This window comes from Geotrypetes seraphini, chromosome 7 (genome assembly GCF_902459505.1).
Source record: "Geotrypetes seraphini chromosome 7, aGeoSer1.1, whole genome shotgun sequence".
Taxonomy (NCBI): Eukaryota; Metazoa; Chordata; class Amphibia; order Gymnophiona; family Dermophiidae; genus Geotrypetes; species Geotrypetes seraphini.
The window spans coordinates 47,287,045-47,305,361 of record NC_047090.1 but is presented as its reverse complement, the minus strand read 5'-3'; the positions used below and the strand labels follow the sequence as shown (position 1 = coordinate 47,305,361).

Genomic DNA, 18,317 nt, shown 5'->3' with positions numbered 1-18,317 from the left:
ATGTATGTTTTCATTCCAATTTTTATGGCAGTGCGGGTGGGGTGGGGGTCAGTGATCACTGGGGAAGTGCGTGGGGGTCTGTACTTTGTGTCTACAGTGGTTATCTGGTCACTTTTGATACCTTCTGGGCACTTATACCTATTTTTAGATCGCCTAAGTCACAACGTATAAGTTCCTTCTAGGAATTCTCGTTGAACTTTCGATTATTGCTGGAAGACGACTAAGTCTAGGTCGGCCCACATCCCGCCTACCTCCTGCCCTAACCACTCCTTCAAAAATGCCATTTTCACTCTGGGCGTACAGCAGTGCTGAAGAAGCCTAAACTGTTTTTAGATACGTCTAAAACTTGTTTCGATTATCGGCACTTGGACGACCTATTTGTTTGATTGTCCAAATGCCATTTCAATTATGTACCTCTTACTGTCTATCTAATGTATTTGAGACAGTGGAGAATTAAGTGACTTGCCCAAGGTCACAAGGAACAAACAACCTCAGGGTGCCGAGGCTGTAGCTCTAACCACTACACCACACTCTCCTCTGCTGGAATATGGAAAAGGGGGGAGGAGTTCAGAGATAGGGACAGATGCCAGATTTGGGGGGGCACCAAATGTCTACACAGGGCCTTTCAAATACTAAGGGCCTCTTCTATTAAACTGCACTAGAAGTTTGTAACGCGCCTTGCACCTTCAACATCAACTGGACCAAAAACAAAAAAACCATAACAAAAATCAATAAAGTAACATACACCTCGTGCAAATACATCGAACCCTCCAAATTCTGGACTAAAATAGATGAAACAATTCTAGAAAACAATCACGAGGACTTCATCTTACAATGGGAAAGATTATGCATCAACACCCTTGATGAACTAGCCCCATTGCAAACCAAAACCAGAACCAGCAGAAGATCAGATCAATGATTCGACTCTGAACTGCTAAAGACAATGTAGATGACTAGAAAAAAAACAGAGAAAATTGAACTCGGATCATACAAAATCCGCCTGGAAAAAAATCAACAAACAATACAAATCACAATTAAAAGACAAGAGAAAAGCACACTACACCAACCTAATAGGTACTGAAACCCAAGACACCAAAAAATTATTCCAAATTCTAAAAAATCTAACTGACACCAAACCTTACCTGACTACTAACAATACCACTCCCCCCTCAGCCACTCTATTAGCAGAAATTACAAATGCAAGGGCTACCCTCAATGACAACCCTACCCCTCTTATCGAAATTTCAATTCCACCCCCCCATCCGGATAGAGATTCAACTGCAGCAGACAGAATATGGTCTCAATTCCCCAACATACAATGGCCCGAATTCAACAAATACTACAAAAAATACAGCCATGCATACTGTGATCCAAGTTTAATCCAAGTTTAATTCAATTTTGATTAATCGCTATTTCTTAATTCAAAGCGATGTACATTAAAAATTACATTAAAACATAGTAATACATTAAGAAAAGTTGACTAAACTTAAGACAAAAAATGACAATACTGGAAACATAAGGGAAAGAGCAGGCAAGAAGTTACAATATAAAATAAAGATGGGAATCACATTTAGGGAAGGAACATGAGGAATGGGTGAAGCTTGGTCTTGAAATTGATTTATGATGAAATTAATAGTTAGTTTAAGAAGGCATCATTGAATAGAAAGGTTTTCAGGTTACTTTTGAATTTCACTAAATTGACTTCTTGTCTCAAGTGATAAGGTAAAGAATTCCAGGTTTGGGGAGCAGTGACGGAAAAGATATATTGGCGTCTTGTATTTATAATTTTAAGAGATGGAATTGAAAGTAGATGTTGATCAGTAGATCTTAATGTTCTAATCGCAGTGTAAGGAATTAATGATTTATATATAAAAGATGGAGTTTTGAGAGATAAAGATTTGAAAGTAAGCAAGCTGAGTTTGTAAATGATTCTGTGAGTAACAACAACTGTCTACCATATCTCCTAAAAACATCCAACACAAAATTCTGTGCTTCTCTTCTAAAATGGATACAAATCACGCTCATAAGCGGCCACTACCCAACCAGCCTCAGCGAAGTCATCATCACCCCAATCCTTAAAAACCCTAAAGGACCAATAGACCAAACATCCAACTACAGACCCATTGCCTCTATTCCACTCTATGTCAAAATAATAGAAAGACTAGTTGCCAAATTCCTCACCAATTACCTAGAAAACCAAAACATACTCCATCTCACACAATCTGGCTTCAGAACCAACTTTAGCACAGAAACGCTACTAGGATTTCTCTTAGACACAGCCAGACAACATCTTAGCATGGGGAAAAAAATGATGCTCATACAACTAGACCTGACTGCTGCATTCGACCTGGTGGACCATAGCATCCTACTACAAATCCTAGATACAATAGGTATCACAGATAAAATATACTCGTGGTTTGAAGGATTCCTAAAATCAAGAACCTATAGAGTTAAATCAGACAAAGAAAAATCTGAACCTTGGTCAAACCCCTGCGGATCCCCTATCTCCTACACTCTTCAATCTCTATTCAGCCTCCTTCAGCTCCCACCTGGACTAACAAGGCATAACCTCATACAGCTATGCAGATGACATCACCATTCTCGTACCCTTCGATCAACCAATATCCTCCATGACAGACACAATACATCAAACACTACAATCAGTAGCGACCTGGATGAAAGATCACAAGCTGAAATTGAATCCAGACAAAACTAAATTCATCCTCCTCGAAAAGAACAAAATACCAACCATTACCAACATTGAAATCAATGCAATCAACTACCCCATACAACCCACTCTAAAATTACTAGGAATAACAATCGACAGAGCTGCACCATGCAACCGCAAATCAATAAAACAATACAAAAATCATTCTCAATCATGAGAAACTTAAGACAAGTGCGGAAATTCTTCAAAAAATCGCAATTCCAGCTTATAGTACAGTCCCTAATACTAGGCCTACTAGACTACTGTAATATCCTCTACCTCCCCTGCCCTGCAACAATAGCAAAACAACTACAAACAATCCAAAACACAGCACTAAGACTCATCTACTCATTGAAGAAACATGACCACATTACAGAAGCATATCTCAAATCACACTGGCTTCCAATCCCAGCAAGAATACAATTCAAATTCTACTGTCTACTATTTAAGACTTTATATGGAGACATTCCAAGCTACCTGAACAATCACCTCATCCACAACACCTCAACCAGACATAGGAAAACTCACACCCCATTCTCATACTCCCCCAATTAAGGAAATCAAACGGAAAAAAACTATATGATGGCCTACTAGCCACTCAAGCAGCCAAACGAGACAACCAAATCGCCAATCTACTGACGGCATCCCTCGACTACAAGACTTTTAGAAAAGAAATAAAGACCATACTCTTCAAGAAAGCCCTGAAAAAAGAAATAACACCACAAGTTTCAAACACCACCTCTCACTAAAGCCAACTACCTCCAAACAAATAACCTTACTCATTTCTTAAGTTCTTGTTGTAATATTTCCTTGATAATTCTTTTGTAATCCGCCTTGAACTGCAAGGTAATGGCGGAATAGAAATCCCTAATGTAATGTAATGTAATTTAATGTAATTACTTGCGTAGTTAATAGTGCGTTTTATGCAGTATTTTATGTTCAATTAATTGTATTGCACTGTTGAAGTTTGAAAATCAATAAAGATTACAAAAAAAAAAAAAAAGATTCTAGAACTAATTTATCAATACTTTGTTCCAGTTTTACTTCATCTATTGTTCCCACTGAAAATCCTACACTATTTTTATTCACAAATTTGCAGCAATTTTGCATTGCAGAGCAACTATAACGAATGTTCCTCTGTAAGACCATGCCTAGCACTGAGGTACCACGTTCTAATTTGTAAACAACCATCAGGGGATCTTGCTTCTTCAACCAATATTGTGTTGACTGGCTACTGAAATGTCGCAGTGCTTTAATTTAATCTGTTCATGCTCAGCACCATGGAATATCTTATTAAGAAGCACAGGAACAGCTGGATGCATTCAGAAATATGATGCACAATGTCAAAAAATGCTAATTGGCAAACATTTATATGACATAGTTGTTGCTTTTAAACAATACACTTACAGTATATGATACTGGTGCCACTTTGCTTCATGCTTTTTTTTTTTTTGTATGTTGTAGAATCACTTTTTGGGAATGGAAGTTTTATTACTAGAAAATGAAAATTTAGAGGCCTGTATAGTAAAGTGTGGTAGGAGCAAAACTTAATACATTGTAAATACGAAGCTTATAGGGTATCTACTGTGTTACCTTTTCAGCTTATATCCCTCCCTTCCCCCCGTGGAGCATTTTTTAATCCCTCCCATCCCTCTGCCGCTGCTGCGCACCCCACCCTCTCCCCAAGTTCAAATTAAAATATATCCAGACCCTCCAGAATACAGTGGCCTGCCTCTTACTGAAAGCCAAAATACAACTACTCTGTAAGTTACACTAGCTTTCTATCCAGTCTCAATTTAAATTTAAGATACTACTTCTTCTAACCGACAAATTCTCCTACCTATCTATTCTCTCTTAAATCTCCTTACACCTCCAAGAGAGCACTTTGATCCGTTGTTTCTCACCAACTGGTCCTACCTTCACCTAACATTGCTTGATGAGAATCCACGTGCCACTCTGCCTTCTACTTTCTTGCACCATCTTTGTGGAATTCACTTCCCCCTGGCTTATGCTCTGAGCAATCTCTTTAAGGCTCTGCTAAAAACATATTTTTCTGAACTATCCCTTTTCTGACCACAGCCCTTTTTCCCTCATGTCCTCCTATATATATGGAGCTTTCCTCTCCTACTGATGCATCTATTTTTACTTGTACAGTTCTCCCTCCGTATTCGCTGTGATAGGGGATTAACAGAACCGCAAATACAGAAAACCGCTGTTTTCTATTAAAAACCATCATGAATGTGGTGAAACTGTGAATAACATGGTGGGAGACCTGGCCTGTTCCTGAAGGAGAGGCAAAACACAATGAAGAAAGTGCTGGAAATCAGCGATTTTCTCTGTAAACGCTTGGAATCAGCGATTTCTCTGTGCAAGCTGATGTAATTTGGGGGGAGGAGCCAGCAAGCTAAAAAAGAACGTGAATACTCGAAACCGTGAATGCTGAAACTGCGAATACGGAGGGAGAAGTGTAAACTGTTTTGTCCTAGTTAAACTGCTAGTTAAATAGATATGAGGCTCATTTTCATAATAGAAGAACATTTAAAAATGGCATAAAGGAGGCAGATGGACATTTTTCTTACCAAATTCTTCTAATATGCTATTTTTGAAACCTATTTTCTAGATGAATATCTATGCTGTCAATCTGCAGTTAATCTAATTCTCAAGGGGATATATTAGAGGTGGCGTGATAAGACAGAGTACGGTATTGGGGTTCAAGAAGGGATTGGACAATTTTCTGCTAGAAAAGGGGATAGAGGGGTATAGATAGAGGATTATTACACAGGTCCTGGACCTGTTGGGCCGCCACGTGAGCGGACTGCTGGGCACGATGGACCTCGGGTCTGACCCAGCGGAGGCACTGCTTATGTTCTTATGAGGTATTGGAGAGACTAGAGCAGGGGTGTCAAAGTCCCTTCTCGAGGGCCAAATCCAGTCGGGTTTTCAGGATTTCCCCAATGAATATGCATGAGATCTATTAGCATACAATGAAAGCAGTGCATGCAAATAGATCTCATGCATATTCATTGGGGAAATCCTGAAAACCCGATTGGATCGCGGCCCTCGAGGAGGGACTTTGACACCCCTGGACTAGAGCGATCTTATGACTTGGACATAGTCATTGCGCCGTAGCAACACCTTGAGGGTTCTGGCAGAGGACTACCACTGTAGCAACTGCATTAAAAAAAGCAGATGGGGATATAAAATAGAAGAAAGTCCCTAAGAAGTTGCAAATAAAGGCTTATGGCCCCCACATCTCAGTCAAAGGAGTAGGAATGAGAAAAATGCTGGAAGAATCTCATGTTCCAAGCAAAAGGTTATCACAACCTGCTGTCAAGATAGGAAAAGAGCAGAGAACACAGGGGAGATATGATAAGTGTTCTATAAAATACTGAGTGGAGTAGAACAGGTAGATGTGAATCACTTGTTTACTCTTTCCAAACATACTAGGACTAGGGGGCATACAATGAAGCTACTAAGTAGTAGCTTTAAAACAAACCAGAAAAAAATATTTCTTCACTCAACGTATAATTAAACTGTGGAATTCATTGCCAGAGAATGTGGTGAAAGCAGTTATCTTAGCAGGGTTTAAAAAAGGTGTGTATAATTTCCTAAAACAAAGGTCCATAAGCCATTATAAAGATGGATTTGTGGAAATCCATTGTTTATTCCTAGGATAAGCAGCATAAAATCTATTTTACTCTTTGGGATCCTTTCCCAGTACTTGTGACCTGGGTTGGACACTGTTGGAAACAGGATATCGGGCTTGATGGACTTTCAGTCTACTAGTATGAAAACTCTAATGATCCTATGCCCAGGGCACAATTTGGGCATCTGGGGCTAGATCTGTTGTAACAGTGAATAAGTGCCAAAAAGGTGCCCAAACTGATCAGATGACTACCGGAGGGATGCAAGCATGATCTTCTCCCCAACACTCCCCCCAGTCTAGATTTCCTCTTTAAAAAAAAAAAAGAGGATATCTGGCCTCTCCCCATTCTGCCCAAGCCCTGCCCCATTCTGCCTCCAACTTCACCCTGTTCTGGGAATACAGGGTAGTTATCTTTCAGACCTTTAAAAATCAGACTCAAAATCTTAAACTCAACACACCAAGCAACAGGTAACCAATGTAAACTACACAAAATTCGTGTAATATGCTAATATTTGGAGGTTCAGATTATAATTTGAGCAGCCAAACTTTGCACAATTTGTAACGCATGTATCACATATTTATGTAAGCCAAGATGCGATGAGTTGCAATAATCAAATACCGGAGTTAATAACATGGTAATCACTGTTTGAAAGTTTTCCATTATAAAATAATCTCTTAGTCTCCATAATAGCTGAAGCTTAAAAAAGACTTAAGAACATAAGAATTTGCCTTCGCTGGGTCAGACCAGAGGTCCATCACACCCAGCAGTCCGCTCCCGCGGCGGCCCATCAGGTCCATGACCTGTAAAGTGATCTTTTGACTAGAACCTGTTCTTCCCTAATCCTTTATATCCTTCAAACCCCTTTTCTTTTTTATCTATACCCTTTCTTTCTCCTTTATCTGTAACCTTCAATCCCTTTATCCTTCAGGAATTTATCTAGTCCCTCTTTGAAACCTCATAATGTAGTCTGACCTATTATACCCTCTGGAAGCGCATTCCAGGTATCCACCACCCTCTGTGTGAAGAAGAATTTCCTAGCTTTGGTTCTAAACCTGTCCCTTTCAATTTCTCCGGATGTCCTCTTGTTCTTGTAGTTCCCAGTACGCTGAAGAACCTGCCCCTCTCCACCCTTCATAATCTTGTACGTCTCTATCATGTCTCCTCTGAGTCTCCGCTTCCACAGACTTAATTTGAGGTTTAAATGATTGTTCTGAAATTGCCCTAATGTAAACCATGACATTTTCACATGAAATCAAAGCAATAGCTTTTAATAAAGGAGTTGATGTTCAGAGGATTTGACCAGGTCACTTTAGGAGTTACCTAGAAAAAAAATCTCTGTCTTCAAATCTACATCTCAAAGACCACATAAATTTTGCTCCATTAACTAATTGACTACTCCTCCTCATTTTTAAAATAAAAAACTCTAACCAATTGGCGTTCATAGATAAACTTTTGATCCCTTATTCATCATCCAGGCCCCTCCGATCAAATAATTAAAATTTACTCTCCATACCATCAATACGGGAACTATTTTACAATGCCACTCGCAAATCCATCTTTTCAGTTACTGCCCCATCTCTGTGGAATGCCCTCCCATTAGACGTTCGATTAGAGAACTCACTTGAAAAATTTAAAGCCAAACTTAAAACCTTCCTCTTTAAAGATGCCTTTATTCTTTAGTATTAACTTCAGCCTCTTAATTCCTTGATTCATGTGAAGATTTGAAACATCTATTACTTCTTTTGAAATGATTCCCCTCCTAATGTTTTTGCCACTCCCCATTTACCGTCCTTTTTTTTATTAATTTTACTTCGATGTATTCTAAACAACCTTTCCCTCCTCTACTTTCCTTCCATCTCATGTATGTTAATCTGAATTCGTCAAGCATTTTTAATATTTGATAAAATATTGCTTTTATTTACCTATTTTAATTGTCCCTTACAATCTTTTTATATTCGACACCGTCTAGACCAGGGGTCCCCAAAGTCCCTCCTTGAGGGCCAAATCCAGTCAGGTTTTCAGGATTTCCCCCCAATGAATATGCATTGAAAGCATTGCATGCACATAGACCTCATGCATATTCATTGGGGAAATCCTGAAAACCCGACTGGATTTGGCCCTCAAAGAGGGACTTTGGGGACCCCTGATCTAGACACTTGTTTTGATAGACGGTATATCAAAAATAAAGAAACTTGGAATGGATAAAAGCATGCCAGAGATGCAGCTTAACCAGATAATGATACCCATTTGAAGCAGTGCTTCCCAAATGTTTCCCACTCACAGACCTATTTTAGCAGCTCCGAAAAAATCTGCAACCTCACCTTACTTTCCCTCACCTTCTGAGTTTCAGGGTCAGGCAATGATGCTACTGCATTTTCTACTTCCTGTTGAACCCAAGCAAGCTAAGCTGGAGCATCTTATCAGCCTTTGCAGGATGACAGTTCTACTGTGTCGAGGTTTGTTAGTTTTTTCCTTCTTGGCAACCATAGTAGAGAATGACACGGTGACGGTTTACCCGCGGCCACCGCATTTAAGCCGCGGGTCACCGCCGAAAACGGGGAAGAAAACTAGCAGTCGCTGCGGTGACGGGGACAAGGCCATTCACCGACCGCGGAAACGGTGAACAGGTTTGTCCCCGCGGGCCAATGTACCCCCTTCTAGGAACCGCTATTTACCGCCCGACGCCCGATTCACCCCCCCAGCAGGACCGCTCGCACCCCCACCCCGAACGACCGCTCGCACGCGCTCCCACCCGCACCCGCGATCGGAGCAAGAGGGAGCCCAAGCCCTCTTGCCCGGCCGACTCCCCGACGTCCGATACATCCCCCCCCCGGCAGGACCACTCGCACCCCCACCCCGAAGGACCGCCGACTTCCCGACAATATCGGGCCAGAAGGGAGCCCAAACCCTCCTGGCCACGGCGACCCCCTAACCCCACCCCGCACTACATTACGGGCAGGAGGGATCCCAGGCCCTCCTGCCCTCGACGCAAACCCCCCTCCCCCCCAACGACCGCCCCCCCCAAGAACCTCCGACCGCCCCCCCAGCCGACCCGCGACCCCCCTGGCGACCCCCACGACCCCCCCACCCCCCTTCCCCGTACCTTTGGTAGTTGGCCGGACAGACGGGAGCCAAACCCGCCTGTCCGGCAGGCAGCCAACGAAGGAATGAGGCCGGATTGGCCCATCCATCCTAAAGCTCCGCCTACTGGTGGGGCCTAAGGCGCGTGGGCCAATCAGAATAGGCCCTGGAGCCTTAGGTCCCACCTGGGGGCGCGGCCTGAGGCACATGGGCCCAACCCGACCAGGGGGGTCGCGGGTCGGCTGGGGGGGGCGGTCGTTGGGGGGAGGGGGGTTTGCGTCGAGGGCAGGAGGGCTGCAGTGCAGAACATAAGCCTTTCATTAAGACAATCCTGGTTCGCTTTTCCAAGTTAAAACAATTAGAAAAATATTTCTGGAGTGCTGTAATAAATTAAAATTAATAGTGCTCAGAACCCCCAAGGTAACTTCAGGCATCATTTTGAAGCTGGGGGGGGCGGTCGTTGGGGGGAGGGGGGTTTGCGTCGAGGGCAGGAGGGCCTGGGATCCCTCCTGCCCGTAATGTAGTGCGTTTTTGTATAGTTATTAACTAATATTTAACTAAGTTTTAAAGAATGTTTCCTTTATACGTAAATAAAGAAAAGTGAATGGGATTGCAGTGGCGGTGACGGGGCGGTGAATGGGGTGGCAGTGGCGGTGACGGGGCGGTGAAGAGGATGGTGAGACGGGGACGGGGCGGTGACGGGGATGGTGAGACGGGGACGGGGCGGTGACGGGGATGGTGAGACGGGGACGGGGCGGTGACGGGGACCAATTTTTTCACCGTGTCATTCTCAGTTAAGTAATGCAAAAGAAGGTTATCAGGAAATTATTATATCAAAATAAATCTAATCTAATCTAATCTAATCCTTAGGTTTGTATACCGCATCATCTCCACGTTCGTAGAGCTCGACGCGGTTTACAGTAGGAGAAAAAGGAAGGAACTACAACAGAGGGTTAGAGGTAGAAGTGTGAAGAAAATTTAGAGGACTTGGGATGCCAAGATATAAGAGTTTCCTTGATTCCTAAGTTGGAGGGAGACTTACATTTTTTGAGAAAAGCCAGGTTTTCAGATGTTTGCGGAAAACTTGGAGAGAGCTCAAGTTCCGAAGAGGGAACTAGAGCTATAACCCTTAAAACGCTTCAACTCACATATTAAATATTTTATTCATTGGCACATTTGATCGGGAGGAAATTATTCCAAGTGAAGAACGTGTGTCAGATCTGAACTGTACTGGCCATTCAAGTGGCGAGTACTGGGCACTGCTTCAGGAAGTTCCCAGTTCCATCCCTGACTCAGGTCCTCCCACTTTCAAGGTCATCACCCACAGTCCTCATGGTCATCGCTTAGGGGAGAGAACTGGTGGTTAAATTCAGGACCTAAGACTGCAAACCCCAGAGTCAACAACGTAAGGAACACGCTAGATATGTTATGAGTGTTTGTGTGTGTAAGGATACAACCATCCAGACAAAAGAACTGCCGATGGTGGATGGTAAAATGTGTGTTTGCTTGTTGACTATTGAGCCGCGTTTTGAATTAATTTGCAGTCAAAAACAGGCACATCCATCGCATTGATTAGCAATTCTATTCTATCTACTTTAGTTTCACCGTTGTTACAATTGCCCGTACATAGTTTAAAGAACTTTAAATAAATAACTCATGTTAAATTTTTTTGTTGGTTTCGCAATTTTATAAATTTCAATTATAATGCGAGGTGAAAAACATTTGCTCCATTTAGTGTGCCGGAGCTGAAAAAGTTTGAGACACTGTAAAAGAGGATCAAAAGTCAACAACCATCTATTTGCAGATGAAAGCTTGATCCCAGTCCTACTTCCTACTGAGTAGAAAATACAAATGAGAAGAAGAAAATGGCCAAGTCACAAATATTCAGACCCAGGTCTGGCATTAGTAGGGGGGGGGGGGAGGAGGCAAACAGGACAGCAGCTGGGATGTCCTTTCATTCTCCTCAACCCCTTCTGAAGCCCACCTCACTTTTTAAAATGCAAAGGGGTTGCTGGCACAGCAGCGATTCTCTAGCACTGCTCATGGCTTCCTTAGCGCTGTTTCCTTTCTATGGTCCGCCCACGTGGAAACAGGAAGTTGCATAAGAGGGAGGCAGACCGTGGCAGAAGAACAGTGCCGAGGAAGCTGCGAACAGCGCTAGAGAGTCGCTGCCACGCCAATGACACCTTTGAATTTTAAAAGATAATGGGGCTTTGGAACAGGGTGGGGAGAAGGGAAAGATATTGTGACCCCCACAGGGGCCACCTTGAGCAGCTGATTTTTAAATGAAGAGAGGGATGCTGGATGGGAGGGCATGGGGTGGACCCAGGGGTTGAGATGAGGAAGGGAAAGGTGTTGAATGGAAAGGCATTTGGTAGGTGGGGAAATAGGGATAGGGGGCAGGGAGGAGAGGAATTGGGGCCCCCTCCTTAATTTCTACCATATCTAACACCTGCCCTGTTCAGACCCAAAGAGAAAAGTTGATCCTAAAATAGCTACAGCAATAAACAAAAGAACTCTTTAATTAAGCAGCACTTAAAAGTGGTCAGCACTATCCCCAGCATAGGTCTTTCCCATATATTGAGGCTATGTGCCTCCCTTATGCTGATTGAACAAAATAAGTAACTAAAGCTTGAAACTTTAAGGATTAAGAAGAGAGAACTTCAGAACTGATTAAGCATTTCTAATTGGACCATTAACATAAGGAACAACTGGCCTGGTCAAGTCTACAGATTAAGACTCAAGGAGATATTGGGACTTTGATTGACTCATCATCAAGTTAAGTGAGCTTCATTGGGCCTGAATGGCTTCAAAACTTAACATCATTAAGAACCTTGAAGATTGATTTATGGACTCTACTTTAAAGCTTTAGATCAGGGGTGTCCAACCTTTTAGCTTCCCTGGGCTGCACTGGCCGAAAAAAAATTTTCTGGGAACGCGCAAATGCTGCAGCAAGACAGAGGAGGGAGCCGGCATGACGGTAAACACCCAGGGGCAGCAGAGGAAAACACTGCATCGCCCTCGATCGGGGCCGCACAAAATACTTCACAGGGCCGCAGGTTGGACACCCCTGCTTTTAGATAGTACCTGTAGCTTTTCCCAGCCTTTGATTTTGTAATTAGTAGCACTTTGCGCTTTGTATTACATATTATTGTAGATTTTAAATGTAGATGAAATAAATTGTTTGTTTTTAGTATATGAATTGAATTAAAGAAATCAATAAATTAAATATTTAATTAATTTTATTTTATGGTATTCTTGATATAGCAATGTATCAGTGCTTACCAGTTAGCACAGATTGTGCCTACTCTCTGTCCCACACATGCCCCCGGCGTAGGATTACCAGACATCTGGGAAAACCTGGACATGTCCTTTTTTTTTTTAGAGGACTGTCCGGGTACCCACAGGGATTTCCAAAACCTGGCAGTCTGTCCGGGTTTTGAAAGACCCCGAGCTCAGGGCGGCACCTGGAGGCCCTCTGCACATGCACAGACGTTGATGCGATGACATTATACACGCATGTGCAAGATGCAATCACCTGGACGTCCGTGCATGTGCAGAGGCCCCCCAGATGCCGCCCAGAGCTCAGGGATGGAGACCGGAGATTCACGTGGGGGCGAGGCTGGGGGGGGCGAAATGGAGCAGAGCTGGAGGTGGAATGGGGTAGGGCTGGGGGTAGAACAGGGGCGGGGCCAGGTGTCCTTTTTTTAAGAGGAAATCTGGCAACCCTATCCTGGTGTTAAAAATAAATTCTATTTTCTAGCACATGGGAAGCTCATGCTGATCCCCAAATTACTGCGGGATGGCTGAGCACATCCTATGGTAGTGCTTTTTAACCTGCAGTAGTGCTTAGTAAAAAGATGCCAAACTGAATAAAAGTTACTTCCTCCATGTGTATACTACCACCAGCACCATATTTCAGTGGAATGGATCCTCTGTACATGTTACTTCATGCATTAATACAGGTGGGCTGACTCCTAAGTGGAGTCTGCTTCACATCCCAAGAAGTGTGTTTACAATTGGCAAAGGTTGTCAGAAGTGACAACCCATGAATCCCATCATGAATGGCCAGATCAGCCAGCAGCATTTCAAAAGCTCCCCCATACCGCATGAGCTGTCCTTGTCAAAAAGAACAATCATGTATTATAGATTTATTTCAGCGTTCCCTCTTGCCTGAATCAATACACCAACATGATGCGATAATGCAGAACAATAACAGTAATCGCTTGCAATTTCCATTCTACTCTGCAGTACAGCTCTCTTTTCAAGGAAAATCACAAGCCAACCCTACTATGGAAAAGCTGTTTGCATCATCATTAGGATCCCCTTTACTGGTTTGCAATGAATGAAAGACTTCTGTTCTACACTATACCATCCTCACCAGCTCTCACTTCATGGATGGTGCAAATGCATCAGGTGCCCTAGGTGAACCATCAGCCTTATGCCCCACTCCCCATTAACTTTCAGGCCCTTAATCTGTTCATATCTCCCAAATTTTCCTAATTAAAAATCAACTATCATATGATATTTCCTTACTTCTTCTCTGAGCTCTTAAGGATCCTCCCCTTCCCTTTATTGTAGTCTGAGATTTCCTGATTTTATTCCTTCCTTGTTAAGATTGATAAGGGATTTTTTTCTTTTATTGGAAAATTTCTGGTCAAGATTGAAATGCCTTCTTAATAATTTGTAAATGTTATAATAATAATAATAGAACTATCTTGATCATTCCATAAGAATTCTAACCCAACGCATAACTGGGTATCATCATGGGATAAATATTCTGCTAGTGTCAGTTAGCATTTTTTGGCTTCCACCATCTTTATGTCCAGATATTCATTGCTTACTGGTGACTAATTCAATACATGCCCAAACTCCACCCCTAACCATGCTTACTTTTCGGGTAGGTGCCACTAGGCACCTTGGTGTGGATGCCTAATCATACCTACCAGGTCAGGTGCCTACTGGAAAATTAATTTTTTAATTGGTTTTTAATGGCACTATTCAATTAACAACACCGATTTAATCAATTAAAAACATTAAGGCCCTGATTCTATAAAGGGCGCCTAAGTCATGCCTAACATTAAGCGTGCTTTAGGCGTCCACTCTAAGTAGTTAATAAGCCAATTAAAGGTCTTAACAAATGATAATTGATACTTAGGCGCCCAAAGGATGTAGACGCTACTTTGTAGATGCAGCCAAAATTTCATGGATGCCCATGTTTAAAACTCGCACCTAACTCAATAGGCATGGACGTGGTTTTGGAAATGAATTAATTTGGGCATCCTTTGATTCATTTACATAACACTGAGCAACCTAGGGCGTCCATATGATGCCTATATTGTAGGCGAATGAAAACCAGGTCTACTTTTGAGCTTAGTTTGGGCTTCAAATAGATCTGCTTTCTCTGGACGGAACTTAGGCACTCTATGGACATTCTTCCGGAACTTAGGCACAGTTTGGATGTCCTTAATGCGATCTGCTAAATAGCTCTCTGGGTTTTTATTTTTGCTTTATTAAGCTCAAAATATATTTAATAAGGCACCACATAAACAGGGCACATCAAAACAGATATATTGCATGCAAAACCTTCTATTTTTGTGGACATACAGCAATGTTATTTGCTAATTAGAGGAAAAGATCCATTAACTGAAGTACAGCACATGAAAAACATATCTTTAGATTTCTTGCTAAAAAGCTACCCTTTTTTCCTGACTAAACAGTGCTCCAATTAGCTCATTCTTGAAAGCAAAGAAAGCACATGACAAAAATATATAGATTGCATATATAACTTCATTTGCAAAAGCTTAAAAACAAACCCCAGATACAGACCTTAGCATGGCTTCTACTTTATTGCAAATGGAGGTTTGCAGCTGCACAATGGTGACCTCACTGTGAGATCATCAAGGTGCACCTACAAGGTAGAATGCCACAATTAAAATATGTGCTTGGGAGATTGTTGGGATTTGAACTTATGACCTCTGGAAGAGGAGCACAGAGCTTTTACTTACTGAGCTATAGCAGCTTCCAGGTAGGTGTTTCTGACTGCCCTGTGATATGATAGCTTAGGACATTGTTTGGACGTCTAAATCTCACCTAAAACCAGATTCTCTAAAGGAAGGCTTAAAAGGTAGACATCTAAATAGTGCTGAACTCTTCTGAGCGCGATTCTACACAGGATGCCTAACTTAGGCACTTAAATGGCACCTAGTGTTCGACGCATTTTGCAGAATCAGGGCCACAGGGCCTAGATCTGCGTGCCTAGCCAATCTAGGCTCCTAACGGTAGGTACTATTTATAGAATCAGGACCTAAATATCTGATTTTGTGGGGCCACATACCCCTTTTCCAATGAAGTATGATATTCAGCACTTAACCACTTAAGTGAAACAGGATAAAGATAGGACTGTGTTCTATGTGATCCATATATCCTATTACTTAGGTGGTTAAATGCTGAACATCAGCACTTAAACTTTTCTTTCCCCAGACTGCCCATAAAAATCACTGGTTACGGTTTTAGTCGTTAGTGCTGGTATTCAATGGCACTGACTGGTTAAGTGCCACTGAACAGCAGCAGATAACCCCACACAAGTGAGTTGACTGAGCAGGGGTCTCTCCTGGCTGGTTAAATTGCTTTGACTATCGACCCCTAAATTTTAAAATATTAACCAGTCTATATTTATTTCACAGTGGTCAATGTTTTTTTAAATGCTGCCCACTACCAGCAGAGTTAGAACCAGATTTTCAGTGCCTGATCACCAGCACTGAATATCCAGGGCTAATTCACATTACCCTGATCATTGGAGTTTATGAAGGACCCAGAAGATATTTAGCTGGGACTCGTATAAAAAAAATTATTGCCCAGCACCCAATCCCCCTGTCCTGATCCCCCCTCTAACTTCCTTAGTACAAGGGGGCACTCGAAGAAATTAAAAGGGGAAAGGTTTAGAACAAATGCCAGAAAGTTCCTTTTCACCCAGAGGGTGGTGGATACATGGAACGTGTTTCCGGAGGCTGTGATAGGCCGGAGCACGTTACAAGGCTTCAAGGAAGGTTTGGATAGGTTCCTAGAGGATAAAGGAATTGAGGGGTACAGATAGGAGTAGAGGTAGGTTATAGGGATAGTCTGGGACCACTGCTCAGGCAATGGGCCTGATGGGCCGCCGCGGGAGCGGACCGCTGGGCGAGATGGACCTCTAGTCTGCCTCAGCGGAGGCAACTTCTTATGTTCTTATGAATGTAAACATCTCCCCTCCACCCAGCCTGATCTCTCCTCCTACCCACCATCTGAAGATAGAGTGAAGTAAGCCTAGGCTCTATCTGTACCATCATCCCATTCCCACAGGCCTACCTTGATGAATCCCTGGTGGTGTAATGGTAAATGGGCAGGAGTGATGCTCTCTTGTTCCTGATCATGTTGGAAGCCACTTCAAAATAGCTGCCTTGATCTCTAAAAGCCTGCCTTTAGTGACTAAAAAGATCCCGTTACTTTTAGTTTCAGGCCAGATTAGTTTTGATGTTAAACTCTATACTTAATTTACTCCCCTGCTTCAGAGATTGAGATGGTTATAATATCAGCATAAGGAGTGCTTGCTGTCACTGTCTCTTTTCTTGCCCCTCTAATATATCAGTGGACTTTATAGTCTGAATCATTTGAAGGAAAAAAAAAAAAAGTTTTCAAAGACCAAACTGAATGCAAGATTGTCAAAAATAATTGCATTTGCTAGGGTAAGCCAGACTACATGCATTTGTATATTTAACAGTGTCAGAGGTCACACATATTGATTAAGAAAATATATTCTTAGGAGATAAGTAAATTTGCAAACTTTACAGCACTCCCAACAATAAATACTTATTCCAAATCCAAAATCCAAATGCAAATCCAATAAGGACAACTTCAGTCTCTGCTTATCATTACTCTTTGTCAAATACATGTTCCCATATACGTAGTATGTATCAACATTTCAAAATGATTTGGGGCAGTAAACCTAATACAAATTACACCTCCCTGGATACAATGAAGAAGCTTGTTCATTATTGGGAGTGCTCAGCACCCACTGGCATCTACAGAGCTGACTCCAATGTCTATATAATCTCTATGGACCAGAACAAACCATGATCAAAAGAAGGTCACAGGATGCATTTAGCAAAATTATTGTTTTCTGTGTAATGTTCTCTTTCTCTCTATGCAGCAATGGAAGAAGATAATGGCTTACTATTTCTGGGTTTTTCCTCATCCATTCCTTCATCTTCATTTTCTGGATCAATATCTTCTGCTTGGGTTATCCAGTCTAAGTATCCTTTTAGGTCCTCTTCCAGTTGTTGCTTCTCTCGCAGCTTCTGGAAGTCTCCCCGAGCTTTTGCTTTCTCTCTTTCCTTGGAAAACTCTCTGGCATGGTAGGATAGGAGGTGAGGGGATAATGTCAAGCAGTCATGGAGAGAGAAGGAAGATCAGAGATTGGAAAACAGTGTCATTAAATTGGTCTTATGAATAAACACCTGATATTCAGAAGTACTGAGTCGGTCAGAAAAAGTCAGTACGAAATAACCGGACACCGCCATTATTCAATGAGTCGCCGGTTAAGTCTAGCAGCCAGACAGACCCACCTAGAAAGCAGGTCTATCTTTTGGCACTAGGCCTTAGCTAGCCAGCCATGAAAATCAGACACAGCTACACTGAACCCAGAAATTCAATGTTAGTGGCTGAATTCACCCCAGCATTGAATATCTGGGTTCATTGCTGACCATGGGAGGTAGCCATATTGCCTCCCGTGGTCTGAATATATCAGCCCCAATGCATATATGAAAAAACTAAACTCACACATTCCTTATTTATATTAAAATTACTATTGTGCAGAATCTTTCAGTGTTGTTTGACAATACATT

General features: G+C 42.2%; 1 protein-coding gene across 22 annotated transcripts in view; it reads right to left on the bottom strand.

The window, feature by feature from the left end:
• Positions 1-18,317, bottom strand: part of CACNA1C (calcium voltage-gated channel subunit alpha1 C) — a 1,333,094-nt gene that overhangs the window by 474,081 nt on the left and 840,696 nt on the right. For all 22 annotated transcript variants that reach the window (XM_033951116.1, XM_033951118.1, XM_033951120.1 and 19 more), the window contains one exon: positions 17,648-17,820. In XM_033951116.1, coding sequence (XP_033807007.1) covers positions 17,648-17,820 — 173 coding nt within the window. The remainder of the gene's footprint in view (positions 1-17,647; positions 17,821-18,317) is intronic.